This window comes from Pan paniscus, chromosome 9 (genome assembly GCF_029289425.2).
Source record: "Pan paniscus chromosome 9, NHGRI_mPanPan1-v2.0_pri, whole genome shotgun sequence".
Taxonomy (NCBI): Eukaryota; Metazoa; Chordata; class Mammalia; order Primates; family Hominidae; genus Pan; species Pan paniscus.
The window spans coordinates 37712062-37727875 of record NC_073258.2 but is presented as its reverse complement, the minus strand read 5'-3'; the positions used below and the strand labels follow the sequence as shown (position 1 = coordinate 37727875).

The 15814-nt window shown below is 39.2% G+C and overlaps 1 protein-coding gene across 2 annotated transcripts in view; it reads left to right on the top strand.

Moving 5' to 3' along the window:
• Nucleotides 1–15814, top strand: part of PAMR1 (peptidase domain containing associated with muscle regeneration 1) — a 94088-nt gene that overhangs the window by 18510 nt on the left and 59764 nt on the right. For both annotated transcript variants that reach the window (XM_003830365.6, XM_003830366.6), the window contains exons 2-3: nt 13225–13401; nt 15324–15452. In XM_003830365.6, coding sequence (XP_003830413.1) covers nt 13225–13401; nt 15324–15452 — 306 coding nt within the window. The remainder of the gene's footprint in view (nt 1–13224; nt 13402–15323; nt 15453–15814) is intronic.

Genomic DNA, 15814 nt, shown 5'->3' with positions numbered 1-15814 from the left:
AACACAGACTATTAATTCAGAAATTTATCCGAAAAATTTCACAAAGAGATTAAATAATAATAAAGAAACCAAACAGAAATCTTGGAACTGAGAAATACATCTGCTGAACGGAAAAATTTATTTGAGGCTTTCAACAGCAGAATGGATCATACAGAGGAAAGAATCAGTGAGTTCAAAGTCAGGCTATTTGAGGCTGGGCATGGTGGCTCATGCCTGTAATCCCAGTGCTTTGGGAGGCCAAGGTGGGCAGATCACCTGAGGTCGGGAGTTCGAGACCAGCCTGACCCACATGGAGAAGCCCCAACTCTACTAAAAATACAAAATTAGCCGGGCTTGGTGGTGCATGCCGATAATCTCAGCTACTTGGGAAGGCTGAGGCAGGAGAATCGCTTGAACCTGGGAGGCAGAGGTTGCAGTGAGCTGAGATTGCACCATTGCACTCCAGCCTGGGCAACAAGAGCAAAACTCTGTCAAAAAAAAAAAAAAAAAAAAAAAAAGGTCAGGCTATTTGAAAATAGAGGAGAAAAAAGAAAGAAAAGGAACAAAGATGATTTGTACAATATAGAAAATTACCTCAAAAGAATAAATCTAAGAATTATTGGTATCCGAGAGAGAGTTGAACAAGAGCAAAGCGTGGGAAGCTTATTCAAAAAAAAGAACAAAAAATCTTTCCAAACTTAAGAAAGGTATAAATATCCACATGCAGGAAGGTCAGAGAACACCAAACAGGTTTGACCCAAATAAGACTACCCTAAGGCACATGCTAATCAAACTCTTAAAAGTAGAGGACAAAGAGAGGACCCCAAAAGCAGTAAGAGAAAAGAAGCAAATAACATATAAAAGGAGCTCCAATTTGTCTGACAACAGACTTCTGAATGGAAACCACTCAGGTCATGGTGGAGGAGGACAACATGTTCAAAGTGCTGAAAAAAAAACAAACCCTGCCACCCAAGAATATGGCATCCAGCAAAGCTACCCTTTGAATATGAAAAAGAGATAAAGTCTTTCTCAGATAAACAAAAGCTAAGAGAATTACCACCACCAGACCCATCTTACAAGAAATGCTAACAGAAGTTAGTTAATCTGAAAAAAAAAAAAAACACTAACATGCAAAAAAAATTTTTTTTGAAGGTATAAAACCCACTGGTAAAATTAAATACACAGATAACCCCAGAATACTCTAATACTAAAATTGTGGTGGGTCATTCACTCATAACTCTAGTATGAAGCCTAAAAGACAAATCTGTCAAAAGCAATAATAGTACAGCCATTTGTTAAGAAATAGGCAGTGTAAAAATATGTAAATTGAGACAACAAAAAGTTAAAATGTGGGAGGGATGGAATTAAATGGTAGAATTTTTTAAAAGCTGTTTTCTTTCTTTGTTCCTGTTTTTTTTTTTTTTTAGTGATCTAAGGTAAGTTGTCATCTGTTTAAAATAATTTGTTATATCTATAAGATATTTTTGTAAACCTCATGGTAACTCAATGAAAAAAAATCTGTAATAGATACACTAAAAATAAAAAGCAATGAATCAAACATACTACCCGAGAATAACCCTTAACCACAAAGGAAGGCAGTAAAAAAGGAACAAAGGAAGAGATGAGTTACATGACAAACAGAGAACAAGCCGCAAAATGGCAATAGAAGTACTTACTTATCAATAACAACTCTAAATTTACATGAGCTCAATTCTCCAAAACTAAAAGACATAGAATGACTGAATGGAAAAGAAACAAGACTCAATTATATGCTGCCTACAAGAAACCCACCTCACTTATACAGATACAGACTGAATGTGAAGGAATGGAAAAAGAAATTCTATGCAAGTAGAAACCAAAAAAGAGCAAGAGTAGTTATACTTCTATCTGATAAAATAGCATACATGTTAAATACTGTGAAAAGAGACAAAGAAGGTCACTGTATAATATGAATAAGTCAATTCAGCAAGAGGATATAACAATTATAAATATCTATGCACCCAACAATGTATGCACCCAACAATAGAGCGCCCAAGTATATAAAGAAAACATTAATAGATCTAAAGGGAGAGTTAGACTGCAATACAATAACAGTAGGGGACTTCAACACCCTACTCCCTGCAATGGACAGATCATTCAATCAAAAAATAAAGAAACATTGGAGTTAAACTACACAGTAGACTGAATGGATCCAACTGACATTTACCCAGTAGATTTCACCCAGTTGCTACAGAATACACATTATTTTCATCAGAACATGGAACAGTCTCCAGAATAGACCATAAAGCAACTCTCAACAAATTCAAAACAGTTGAAATTATATCAGTTATCTTTTCTGACCATAGTGGAATAAAACTAGAAATAAATAACAAGAGGAACCTTGGAAAATATGCAAATACATGGAAATTAAACAATGTGCCTATGAATGACCAATGGGTCAATAAAGAAATTAAGAAAGAAATTTAAAAATTTCTTCAAACAAATGAAAATGGAAATACAACATACCAAAATCTATGGGGTACAGCAAAAATAGTATTAAGAGGGAAGTTTGGAGCAATAAACACCTACACCAAAAAAGTGGTAGGACTTCAAATAACATAACAATGCACCTCAGGGAACTAGTACAACAAAAAAAATCCCAAAGTAAGTAGAAGGAAAGAAATATAAAGATTAGAGCAGAAATAAATTAAATTGAGACTAAAAAAATTAAGAAGAGCAATGAAACAAAAAGTTGGTTTTTTGAAAAGATAAAATCAACAAACCTTTAGCTAAAATTAAAAAAAGAGGAATCCCAATTAAATAAAATTAGAAATGAAAAAAGACATAACCAAGACCACAGAAACACAGAGAATTATTAGAGACTATTATGAACAACTATAATCCAACAAATTGGAAAACCTAGAAGAAATGGATAAATTCCTGGGCACTTGCAACCTACCAAGGTTGAACCAGGAAGAAATAGAAAACCCCAACAATCCAATAATGAGTAACAAGGTTGAAGCTGTAATAAAAAGTCTCCCATCAAAGAATAGCCCAGGACCATCTGATGGCTTCACTGCTGAATTCTACCAAACATTTAAAGAAAAATTAATACCAATTTTCCTTAAACTCTACCAAAAAATCGAAGAGAGAATATTTCCAAACTCATTCTATGAGGCTAGCATTGCCCTATTATCAAAACCAGACGAGGATAGAGCAACAGCAAAAAAGATAACTAGAGGCAAATATCACTGATAAGCCCAGATGCAAATATCTTCAACGAAATGCTAGCAAACTGAATTCAACAACACATTAGAAGGATCATTCACCATGATCAAGTGGGATTCATCCCAAGGATGCAAGGATGATTCAAATAATATGCAAATAAACAGACATGATACATGCATCAAAAAAACCAAGAACAAAAACCATGTGATCATTTCAATAGAGGCTGAAAAAGCATTTGATAAAATTCAACATCCCCTCATGATAAAAACCCTGAAAAAACTAGGCATAGAAAGAACATAGTCCAAAATAATAAAGGCCATATGTGACAAACCAACAGCCAATATCATATTTAATGGGGAAAAACATGGAAAGGTTTCCCTCTAAGATTGGGAACAAGGCAAGGATGCCCACTTTCACCACTTTTATTATTCATTATAATACTGGGAGTCTTGGCCAGAGCAATTAGACAAGAGAAAGAAATCAAGGACATCCAATTTGGAAAGGAAGAAGTCAAATTAGCCTTGCTTGCAGACCAAATAATCTTATATTTAAAAAAAAATCTAAAGACTCTACCAAAAAACTGTTAGACCTGATAAATGAATTCAGTAAAGTCATAAAATACAAATCAACCTATAAGAATCAGTAGCATTTATATACACCAACATAATCTGAAAAACAAATCAAGAAAGTAACCCACTTACAATAGCTACAAAGAATATAAAGTACCTAGGAGTCCATTTAACCAGAGCAGTGAAAGAGCTATGCAAGGAAAACTATGAAACACTGATGAAAGAAATTAAAGAGGTCAGAAAAAATGGAAAGATATTGCATGCTTATGGATTGGGAGAATTAATACCATTAAAATGACAATACTACTCAAAGCAATTGATAGATTCAGTGCACCTCTTAATCAAAATACCAATTACACTCTTCACAGAAATAGAAAAAACAATCCTAGAGTTGATATGGAATCACAAATGATTCTGAATAGTCAAAACAATCCTGAGCAAGAAAAAAAAAAAAGCTGGAGACATCACACTAAATGACTTCAAAGTACACTACAAAGCTGTAGTAACCAAACCAGCCTGGTACTTACATAATAGTAGACACATAGACCAGTGAAACAGAATAGAGAACCCAGATACAAACCCACATTTCTTATAGCCACTTCATTTTGGACAAAGGTACCAAGAACACACAATGGGGAAAAGAACAGTCTCTTCCATAAATAGTGCCAGGAAAACAGGATATCTATATGCAGAAGTATGAAACTTGACCCTTATTTCTTATATACAAAATCAAATCAAAATGAATTAAAAACTAAATCCAACATGAAACTATGAAGCTACTAAAAGAAAACATTGGGGAAATGCTCCAGGACATTGATCTGGGCAAAGATTTTTTGGGTAAAACGTCAAAAGCACAGCAATGAAAGCAAAAATTGACAACTGGGATTATTAATACATGAAGCTAAAAGGCTTCTGCACAGCAAAGGAAACAATCAACAAGGTGAAGAGACAACCACAGAATGAGAGAAAATATTTGCAAGCTATCCATCTGACAAGGGATTAATAAGCAGAAGATACAATGTGCTAAAACAACTCAATATCAAAAAAAATCTGATTTAAAAATGGGCAAAACCATCAATGAGAGACTGGACAAAGAAAATGTGGTACATATACACCATGGAATACTATGCAGCCATAACAAGGAACGAGATCATGTCCTTTGCAGGGACATGGATGAAGCCGGAAGCCATTATCCTCAGCAAACTAACACAGGGACAGAAAACCAAACACTGCATGTTCTCACTTATAAGTGGGAGCTGAAAAATGACAACACATGGACACAAGGAGGGGATTAACCCACACTGGGGCCTGTCAGAGGAAGGTGGGTTGGGGGAGAGCATTAGGAAAAAGAGCTAATGCATGCCAGGCTTAATACCTGGGTGATGGGTTGATAGGTGCAGCAAACCATCATGGCACATGTTTACCTATGTAACAAACCAGCACATCTTGCTCATGTACCCCAGAACTTAAAAATAAATAAATAAATTAATTAAATTTAAAAATGAGCAAAAGATCTGAATAGACATTTCTCAAAAGTAGACATACAAATGGCCAGCAGGTATATGAAAAAAATGCAGAGCAATGCAAATGAAAACCACCATGAGATATCATCTCAACCCAGTTAAAATGGCTTTTATCAAAAAGACAGGCAATAACATGCTGGTGAAGACATAAAGAGGGACCCTGGTACAGTGTTGGTGGGAATGTATATTAGTGCAGCCATTATGGAAAACTGTATGGAGGTTTCTCAGCAAACTAAAAATAGAACTACCATGTGATCCAGCAATTCCACTACTGGGAATATATCCAAAACGAAATATATCAAAGAGACATCTCCACTCTTATGTTTATTGCAGCACTATTCATTATAGACAAGATATGGAATCAACCTAAGTACCCATCAGTGGATGATTGGTGAAAGAAAATGTGGTACCTATATATAAGGGAATATTATTTATTTATACAAAAGAATGAAATCCTCTTATTTGCAGCTACATGGATAGAACTGGAGGTTATCATGTTAGGTGAAATAAGCAAGCACAGAACCATAAATATTGCGTGTTTTTACTCATATGTGGGAGCAGTGATCCTGACCCTGTGTAGGCCTAGGCTAATATGTATGTTTGTGTCTTAGTTTTCAAGAAATAAGTTTAAAAAGTAAAAAAAAAAAAAAAAAAAAATTAAAAACAGGAAAAAAGCATATGGTATAAAAACATAAAGAAAATATTTTTGTATAACTGTACATGTATTTGTGTTTTGAGCTGTTGTAAAAGACTCAAAAAGTGAACACTAAAAAGTTTATTGGCTGGGTGCAGTGGCTCACACCTGTAATCTCAACACTTTGGGAGGCCAAAGCAGGTGAATTACTTGAGCCCGGGAGTTCAAAACCAGCCTGGGCCACATGATGAAACCCTGTCTCTACAAAAATAATACAAAAATTAGCTGGGCCTGGTGGCACATGCCTGCAGTTCCAGCTACTTGGGAGGCTGAAGTGGGAGGATCACTTGAGTTTGGGAAACGGAGGTTGCATTGAGCCGAGATTGTGCCACTGCACTCCAGCCTGGGTGACAGAGTGAGACCCTGTCTCAAAAAAAAAAAGAAAAAAAAAGGTTATAAAATTAAAAAGTTACAGAAAACTAAGGTTAATTTATTACTGAAGCAAATATTTTTGATAAATTGAGTGTGGGCTAAGTGTATGGTGTTTATAAAGTCTACAGTAGTGTACAGTGATGTCCTAGGCCTTCACATTCACTCACCACTCACTCACTGACTCACCCAGAGCAATTTCCAGTCCAGCAAGCTCTGTTCATGGTAAGTGCCTTATATAGCTGTTCCATTTTTTAAATCTTTTATACCATATTTTTTCTGTTTAGATATGTTTAGATACACCAGTACTTACTGTTGTATTACAATTGCCTATAGTATTCAGTACAGTAACATGCTGTACAGGTTTGTAGCCTGTGTGTAGGTGTGTAGTAGGCTATGCCACTTAGATTTGTGTAAATACACTCTGATGTTCACACAACGATGAAATTGCTTAATGACACATTTCACAGAACGTATCCCTGTCATTAAGCGATGCATAGCTGTAGATGGATTTCTTTCTGTAACTTTATTTAAACCTCCCTAACCCGACGAGGTTGGTAGATTTGGTGCTAATGCCCCTTCATGACCACTCATTCATTCTTATAGCATTCTAAGTTTTCCCTGTTGTGGTTTATGGTTATGTATTTGTGGGGTCGTTTGACTAATGTCTTCTCTATTGAACTGTGAGCACCATCAGGCTAGTGATGATGTCTATTTTTTTTCTATTGTATTCCAGCGCCCCATCTCTTGCCTAGGATGTAGTCAACACTCAATAAATACTTGAAAAACAAAAGAATGAGTTCATCGATTCACCCTTGCTCTTGGCATTGTGCTCAGTGGAGAAAATGAGGAACAGAGTGATTCAAAGACTTGCTGTGGGCTAACCTTTCTTTCAGGAAGTCCCAGTATGTTAGTCCCCTACTGATACTGTAACAAATTACCACAACTTTAGGGCTTTAAAACAGCACACATGTATTACCTTCCAGTCATGAAGGTCAGAAGTCTAAAATGAATCTTACAAGACTAAAATCAAAGGGTTGGCAGGGCTGCATTCCTTCTGGATGCTCCACAGGAGAATCTGTTTATTTGCCTTTTCAGACTTCTAGAGGTTGCCCGCCTCCCTCCTTGGGTTGTGGTTCTACAGTCCATCTTCAAAGTACGTCACTCCAACCTCCATTTCTGTCGGCATACCTCCTTTCTGACTCTGACCATACTGCCTCCCTCTTACGGGGGTCCTTGTGATTACATTGGTTCCACCTGGATATTACAGCATATGCCTCTCATCTCAAAATTCTTAAATTAGTCACATCTGTAAAATCCCTTCTGCCAGGATTCCCTGGGGTCATTCCCTTAGACTGAGATGGATCTTACCTATAAAGTAAATAATAATGAAGTAAAGAGGGCAGAGGTGGGCTTGCTCATTGGAGTAAAGAGAAATGGATCTTATCTATAAAGTAAACAGTAATGGAGTAAAGAGGGCTGAGGTGGGCTTGCTCATTGGAGTAAAGAGAAATACCAATAAAGCTATTTTAGGGAATTAATTCCTCGGTAAAAGGGAGGCCCCTGGTGTGTGACAGGCCGGAGGTGAACGAATCTGCTTCTTAGGGGTAAACAGGGAGTGGAACAAACCTTAAATGGCCTTCCATGTTGATGTACAGAATCTTATAAAAGTTGCAAATTATTTATCCTGTTGGTGTCCTCCCTTGAGTTATTAGTATTTACAAAATTATTAGAAAACCTAGAAGGATGTAGTGCTTGCCGCAGGGTGAATAGAGGGAGGGGGTGAGGCATGAGCCACACCCCATGGGCATATTCGCTGTTCAGAGAGTGGAACAAACTTACATCTGTACAGGGTGGGGGCTGGAGTCCAGAAATATGAACCCAAGGCAGGCCACCTGGACCCGCATGTCTAGATACCTCGCTGTGGGAGGGAAGGCACCCAGCTCTGGTATCAACAAGTTAGAGGCAAAGCTGGCTCTCCTGGCTCATGGCTCCAAGCTGAATCCACTGGATGGAAATATTTGACTAGTGAAGAAAGGGTAGCTCTTAAGTTCAGGCCGAATTCATTCAACAGATATTTATTCAGCACCTCTGTGTGCCAGCCAGCCCTGCCCTGGCAGTGGTGAACAGGTTTGATGTGGCTCCTGTTAGCTTATGGGCATGTAAGGGAGGCAGACAGTCAGCAGGTAAATGAGAACAGAAAACGATTCTAAACTGTGGTAAGGACCAGGAAAGGAAACACATAGGATAGTGAGACAGAAATAACCACGGATGGGATGGAAGGGGTGTGCATTTCAGAGGGGAAGGCCAGGGAGGACCTCTCTGAACAGGTGTCATTTACATGAAGGCCTGAGACAGAGGCCTTGGGAGAAGCAAATGTGGAGTCCCAAGGTGGGCCAGAGCTTGGTGGTTTTGAGAAATGGAGAGAAGGTGGGAAACAGTGGCCAGAAAAAGGTGGACGGAGTCGGGTGAGCATAGGCCTCAAAGGCCTTGTGGGCTGTGGCAGAGGATTTGAGGGTTACTGCAAAAGCGATGGGAAGCAAGGTGACCATTTTAAGCAAGAAATTGATCTGACATATGTAAAAAACAATATCCTTGAGAAATATGGGCATTCTCTATTGTTTTTCTTTTTTTCTTTGTAAGCTATTAGTTTCTGAATGTTTAGTACATACTGGGTGCTGTGCTAAGCTGTTTATATGCATTATTTTGTCTAGTATTTTCAACAGGCCTAAATTGGAGAAAATGTACTCATTTTACTGGATACTAAACTGAGACCGAGAGAGTAACGTAGCTTTGCCAAGGCAAGTAGCAGAGGGAGATTCCAAACCCAGGTCTGTTGACTCCCATATTTGAGCCTCTAACCAATTTGTTCTCTCTCACTCTCCCTCCTCGACTTTTCACAATTAAAAAATTGTGGTAATATATATATAGATAACATAAAATGTGCCCTTTTCTGGTATCACAAATACCAAAATTTGAATAACTTGAATAATGGGCTATACCACATGGATTTACAAAACTACAGCATATTATTAATAACACACATTCCACTAGGAAAACTTGGCATAGGTAGGAGCATGTGACGCAAAAAAGAACTTGCGCAGGATTCATAATCTTTGCTTCTTTCGAGCAAGCTTGGTTTTTGTCCCGTGCATATGGCCTGTGTTTATTTCCATCCTGTGGCCTTTGGGTATGCTATTCTTTCTAACTGGATGGCTTCCCTTCATTCTCTCAGCCTTTGAAAATATGATTTTTTTCTATGTTAAAAAGAAGCTATATATATAAAAAAAGAAAGCTGTATTGAGTTATAATTTTTAGATATTTTACTTGCAATGAGAAAGAAGAGAAGAAGTTGAATGTTATAATGTAGTACAGTAATAAATATCAGTACAGTGACATGTTATAGTTGATCAATCACCATTTATTGAAAATTCAGAGTGGTCAACATGGTCTTAGGGTTTATGGACACACAAAAACATTTTACCTATAGGAAGATATAAATGTACAATGAAGGGAGAGCTAAGGGGTAATTAAAGCCCAGTGCAGATAATCAGAGGAGGAGTGGAAGGATAGAGAAGGCTAAGAAAATGTGCCATTTTAGCCATTTTAAGTGTATAATTCTGTGGCGTTAATTAGATTCCTGTGATTGTGCAACCATCACCTGTATCTAGTTCACCACCCCAAACAGAAACTCTGTAACCATTAAGCAACACTTCTCCATTCAGCTTTCCCCCAGCTCCTGGTAACCTTTAATCTACTTTCTGTCTCTATGAATTTGCCTATTGTAGATATTGCATTTAAGTAGAATCAGACAATATTTGTCCTTTTGTGTTTGGCTTCTTTTGCTTGGCATGATTTCAAGGTTCATTTACATTGTAGCACCTAGCAGCTCCTCATTTCTTTTCATGGCTGAATAATATTCCATTGTATGCACGTACCTCATTTTTTATTTTTTATATTATTTGTTATTATTACTATTATTTTCAGACAAGAGTCTTGGTCTGTTTCCCAGGCTGGTGTCCAATGACACAATCTTGGCTCACTGCAACCTCTGCCCCTGGGTTCAAGCGATTCTCGTGCCTCAGCCTCCTAAGTAGCTGGGATTACAGGTGTGCACCACTGCTCCCGCCTAATTTTTTGTATCTTTAGTTGAGATGAGGTTTCACCATGTTGGCTAGGCTGGTCTCAAACTCCTGGCCTCAAGTGATCTGCCTGCCTCAGCCTCCCAAAGTGTTGGGATTACAGGTGTGAGCCACTGCGTTCAGCCCATATACCTCATTTTGTTTATCCATTTGTCTCTTGATGGAAAATTGAGTTGTTTCCACCTTTTGGCTATTGTGAATGAACATTGGCATACAAGTATCTCTGAGTCTCTGTTTTCAATTTTTTAGATCTATACCTAGAAGTGTAATTGCTGGGCAATTCTGTTTAGCTTTTAGAGGAACTGCCAAACTTTTCCATAGGGGCTGCACCATTTCACATTTCTATCAGCAATATACAAGGGTTCCAATTTCTCTACTTCTCTGCCAACACTTGTTTTCCATTTTTCCCTTGGTTTGGATCATAGCCACCCTAGTAAGTGGTAGCTCATTGTGATTTTGATTTGCATTTCCCAAATGACTTGTGATGTTAAACCTCTTTTCGTGTGCTTGTTGGCCGTTTATATAGCTTCTTTGGAGAAATGTCTATTCAAGTCATTTGCTCATTTAAAAAACTATGTTGTCTTTTTTATGGTTGAGTTGTATGAGTTTTAGAAATATGTCCTGGATATCAAGCCTTTATCAGAAATATTTTCTGATATTTTCTCCCATTTTGTGGGTGGTCTTTTCACTTATTTGATAATGTCCTTTGCTGCACAAACATTTTTAATTTTGATAAAGTCTAATTCATTTTTATTTTGTTGCTCCTGCTTTTGGTATCATGTCTAAGAATCCATAGCCAAATCCAAGATCATGGATGGAGATTTACTCCTATGTTTCCTTCTGCTGTTCCTCACTTTTAACCATTAAATTCTCATCCAGATTTTAGAAGTCATTCACTTTGTCAGTAAAACATCAGAGACATGGGAAGCGCAGCTAAGTAGGTCATGGTGGTCACCCTGAAGGGGCTCAGACAGTAGTGGTGGAAAGAAATCTCAGTGGCGATTATGCTATGATGATGTAGCCATTCATTCCCAAACACCAATGTAAGGATCTTTTCTGGCCCACTAATTTGTGGAAAAATGATTTTAAAAGTCAAATTTTCATGAAACTAAATTTATTCCATTTAAATAACTGTCCCTCATTGTGCGAGTGTCTGCCTTCTATGATATTAGCATGTTCTTATGACCTGAGGCTAAGATAGATGATGATAGTTTATTTAAATGGCTCTACTTGGAAAATTGAGAGTGATCAACCCTGTGTCACACTTCCTAATTTGGCGAGGAAACTATGAAATTCAAGGGTTTAGAAGCCACTGCAGGTGTTAGAATTCATTTATGCGGGCCTACGAAGCATGCTGGTGATTCCTGCCTGGAGTTTCTTGGGAAGGTTTTGTGGGGATCTTGTCCGGATTCACTTCCTCAAATATCCAATTCATTTCAGCTGTAATTGTCATCTTTGTGCAAAATTTTTAGAAATAGAGAGTGGGGAAAAAGAAGAGGAAATCAAAACTAGAAGGTCTATTTCTTAGCCTGACTTCTTCTGGGCAGCCTCTGACTGATTCCTCTTATAGGTTTTGCCAGATGGTTTTTCTCTTTACTGAAGGTATATATAAAAAAAGAAAATGAGAAGGAAAAAACCCTGCCCAGAAAGGGATTTTTTTTTTTTTCTTATGAGAAAGAACACTCAGTTGCACTTGGCGCCTGAATGAAGTTGGGCTAATGAGTTCACCATTGTAAAACAGTGAAATTCTCCCAAACATACTAATTAAGGTATTTTTTGTCTTTTCTATTGGTTTTCGCTTTGAAGGTACTATGAAAATGGCACGCTGAAAAACTGAGGGACCAAGTTTGGAAGAAATGACATAGTCTCTACTTGGCAATTGGCCTTGCACTTGAATGACCTGGTGTGGAGACTGGTCTCCAAATTTTCTGATGGCCACATGCCTGGGCTGCAGTATGTAGTCATGCAGTTTAATGGCTCACTATGGATCTGTGCAGTGCACAACCTATGTAGTCGTAAACAGTGGCCTGATGTATTCTAACAAAAATATAAATGAGCATAGACACCTAAGAGATGTGTGCTGGTTTATAAATTATATACAGGTTCTATTGTCAATCCACCTAGATTATATATTGATGAAACTTGATTTCTTTTTTTAAAGATAAAAATAAAAATGAATAGCAGTTATAACAAACTTCATCTATGCTCCCATGCGTGGTTTTAAATATTCCTTGGGGTAGGTCTCCCTACTTTGGAGACATTGGCCTGGGAAGAATTCACATGGGTCTTCTTTCTCATTCGGGCAGGGCAATGCATTTATAGGGCAAGGTTGCCTCTTAGCAGTAGAGTACTTAAGAGTCTTACCACTCCCTGGGCCGGGTGCGGTGGCTCACGCCTGGAATCCCAGCACTTTGGGAGGCGGAGGCTGGTGGATCACGAGGTGAGGAACTCGAGACCATCCTGGCTAACACGGTGAAACCCGGTCTCTACTAAAAATACAAAAAATTAGCCTGGCGTAGTGGTGGGCGCCTGTAGTCCCAGCTACTCGGGAGGCTGCGGCAGGAGAATAGCTTGAACCCGGGAGGCAGAGCTTACAGTGAGCCGAGATCGCGCCACTGCACTCCAGCCTGGGCGACAGAGCAAGACTCCGTCTCAAAACAAACAAACAAACAAACAAACAAACAAAGAGTCTTACCACTCCCTGCCAGGACCTAGCCTCACCTGCTGGTTTTCCATTTCAGAGTACACAGTCATTAATGAAGCCTGCCCTGGAGCAGAGTGGAATATCATGTGTCGGGAGTGCTGTGAATATGATCAGATTGAGTGCGTCTGCCCTGGAAAGAAGGAAGTCGTGGGTTATACCATCCCTTGCTGCAGGAATGAGGAGAATGAGTGTGACTCCTGCCTGATCCACCCAGGTGAGTGTGGAATGGGAGACTTCAGGTTGCCTTCATGTTGTTGGAGGTAATGAACAGGAACAGGCTGAACGCCTGAATTCTAGCAGGCAGCCATCAGGAGGCTGTGGTGCCATGATTATGAAAAGTGACACAATTCAGCCCATTCTAACTAAAGGCACAGGAATAAAAGGAGTCAGTACTCTTTTCAGTGTTAAACTTGTGAAACTTTGAATTCATTGACTCATTCATTTAACAAGCTGACTGAGCAGCTTTATGTACCATGTGGGGTACTGGGAATACAATGATAAAACAAAAGACACACTTCCAGCATTCCCAGAGCTTATAGCCTGGGGGGATATGGAGAACAGGCAGCTACCATACAGTGTAGTAAGTGCTATGATAGAGAAGCATGGGGTACTATGGCAACATGGATGGGAATGGGGGCAGGTGGGAGGAAAGTCAGTGAAGACTTACTAGAGAAGGTGGTGAACATGCTGATGGGAGAAGCAGACTAAACAAGGTGAGGGGGATGGGGAGGAGAAGTCAAGCCACAGAGGATAACATGTGCGAAGGTCCTGTGGCAAGAGGAAGCATGGGTTTTGGGAGATGCAACTAGCACAGTCCGGCAGGAGAAATGTGTATGTGATGAGAGACCTGGATAGATGGAGAGAGGGAGGGAGAAGGAGAGGGAGAGTGAGAGGGAATTAATGAATGAGAAAAGATTAAGAGAGAGCAATCTGAAGGGAGGAACAAGAGCCAGATCCTGAAGTGCTTTGCAAACTGTGCTTCAAAGTTTAGGCTATATACTGAAGATATTTTGATAACATTGGAAATCTTTTAGTAAAGAAGGGAAAGCAGATTTTTCTCTTTAGCTGTAGTATGGGGAAAGGATTGGAGGACACGCATGACTAGAGGCAGGAGAGAAATAATGGGGACCTTAATAAAGGTAGAAGCTCTATGGATGGTGAGAGGTAGAGGGATTTGGGATCTGAGAATGGAATTGACCACATGTTGGGATCTATCGGGTGGGATAGGTGAGGGAAAGGAAGAACGGAGTCAAGTCTGATGCTCTGGCTTCTTTGGGTGGGGACACAGATCCAAATCATATCACCCAGTTTGACAAATGAGGACACTGAGTCACTGAAAGCTTAAACAATTTGCCCAAGGACACACAGCTGCACAATGGCAGAGCCAGAACTTAGTTCTCTATTTTGTTAAGTAGGATTGAATCATTTGTACTTTTTCTCACGACCCCCCACTCTCTCAAGAGGCCATGTTTTTAAACTGGTCCTTGTTGGGGAATCACACAGACCCCTCTGGTGTGGCCTGCTGGTTGTGGGGAGCCCGACACATTCCACGGTGAGCCTATTGTTAGACAGGAGAGTTGTTTCCAATGGCATGCTTTCATTACGGAAGTATATGGCAGGAAGATATTTACTGTCTATTATGAAATTCAAAAGTAAGTTACAAAAACAATGTACCATAAGTAATATAAGTCTAATTTAAAACATGTATGTGTATATAGGCAGAGAAAGACTGTTAGCAATAGCCTGGGTGATGGGGTTTTAGATATTTTTTATTTAATTCTTTTTACTGGTCTAAATTTTCCAAAAATTCCACAATAAACACATAACATTTATACAAAAGACTCTATATTGATAGATTCTTCTGTTTCCTGCAGGCAATTTCATGTTACTTTAAAACAGCAGCCACTACCTGGGATAGTCGTTGAGACCACCCTTCTAAACTCCCCAGTCTGAATTCTGGTGCCTCTAGCAGTTTCCTTGAGATGAGAGGTTCTTCCTCTGGGCTCTGACACCTTTCTAGGCCCAGATGCTCTTAGCTGAGACAGGGCCCTGAGAAGGTGCAGTTGTGCTCCCATGCAGCTGATCAGAACTCGCAGGTGCTTTGGCCTAACACTCCTCTTCTTGGGAATGTTTCAGGTTGTACCATCTTTGAAAACTGCAAGAGCTGCCGAAATGGCTCATGGGGGGGTACCTTGGATGACTTCTATGTGAAGGGGTTCTACTGTGCAGAGTGCCGAGCAGGCTGGTACGGAGGAGACTGCATGCGTAAGTAGACCTTGACCTAGCTCCATCTCTAGTGCACACTGTCTTAAAGTCTCAGCTTACAATGGACCAAAATTTATCTCCTTGGAATCTGAGTTTTGGAAAGCCTGCAGCCAGAGGGCTTTCTAGGTAAAACTATAAAAACAAAGATGGATTTCCATCTGCAAGGCGTGGATTGTGAACATTTGTTTGAATTCTTGGCCACAGGAGGTTTATGTCTACTCTTCAATCTCCTCTTCCTAAGTGAGGCCAAGGCTTTCTGCTCTATGCATTCCAGAAGCAATTGCATGGTAGCCTTGGTCAGCAAACAGTGAATAAGTCTTCAGAAATGTTGTCTGTAGTGCACTGTACATATGAATTTCTGT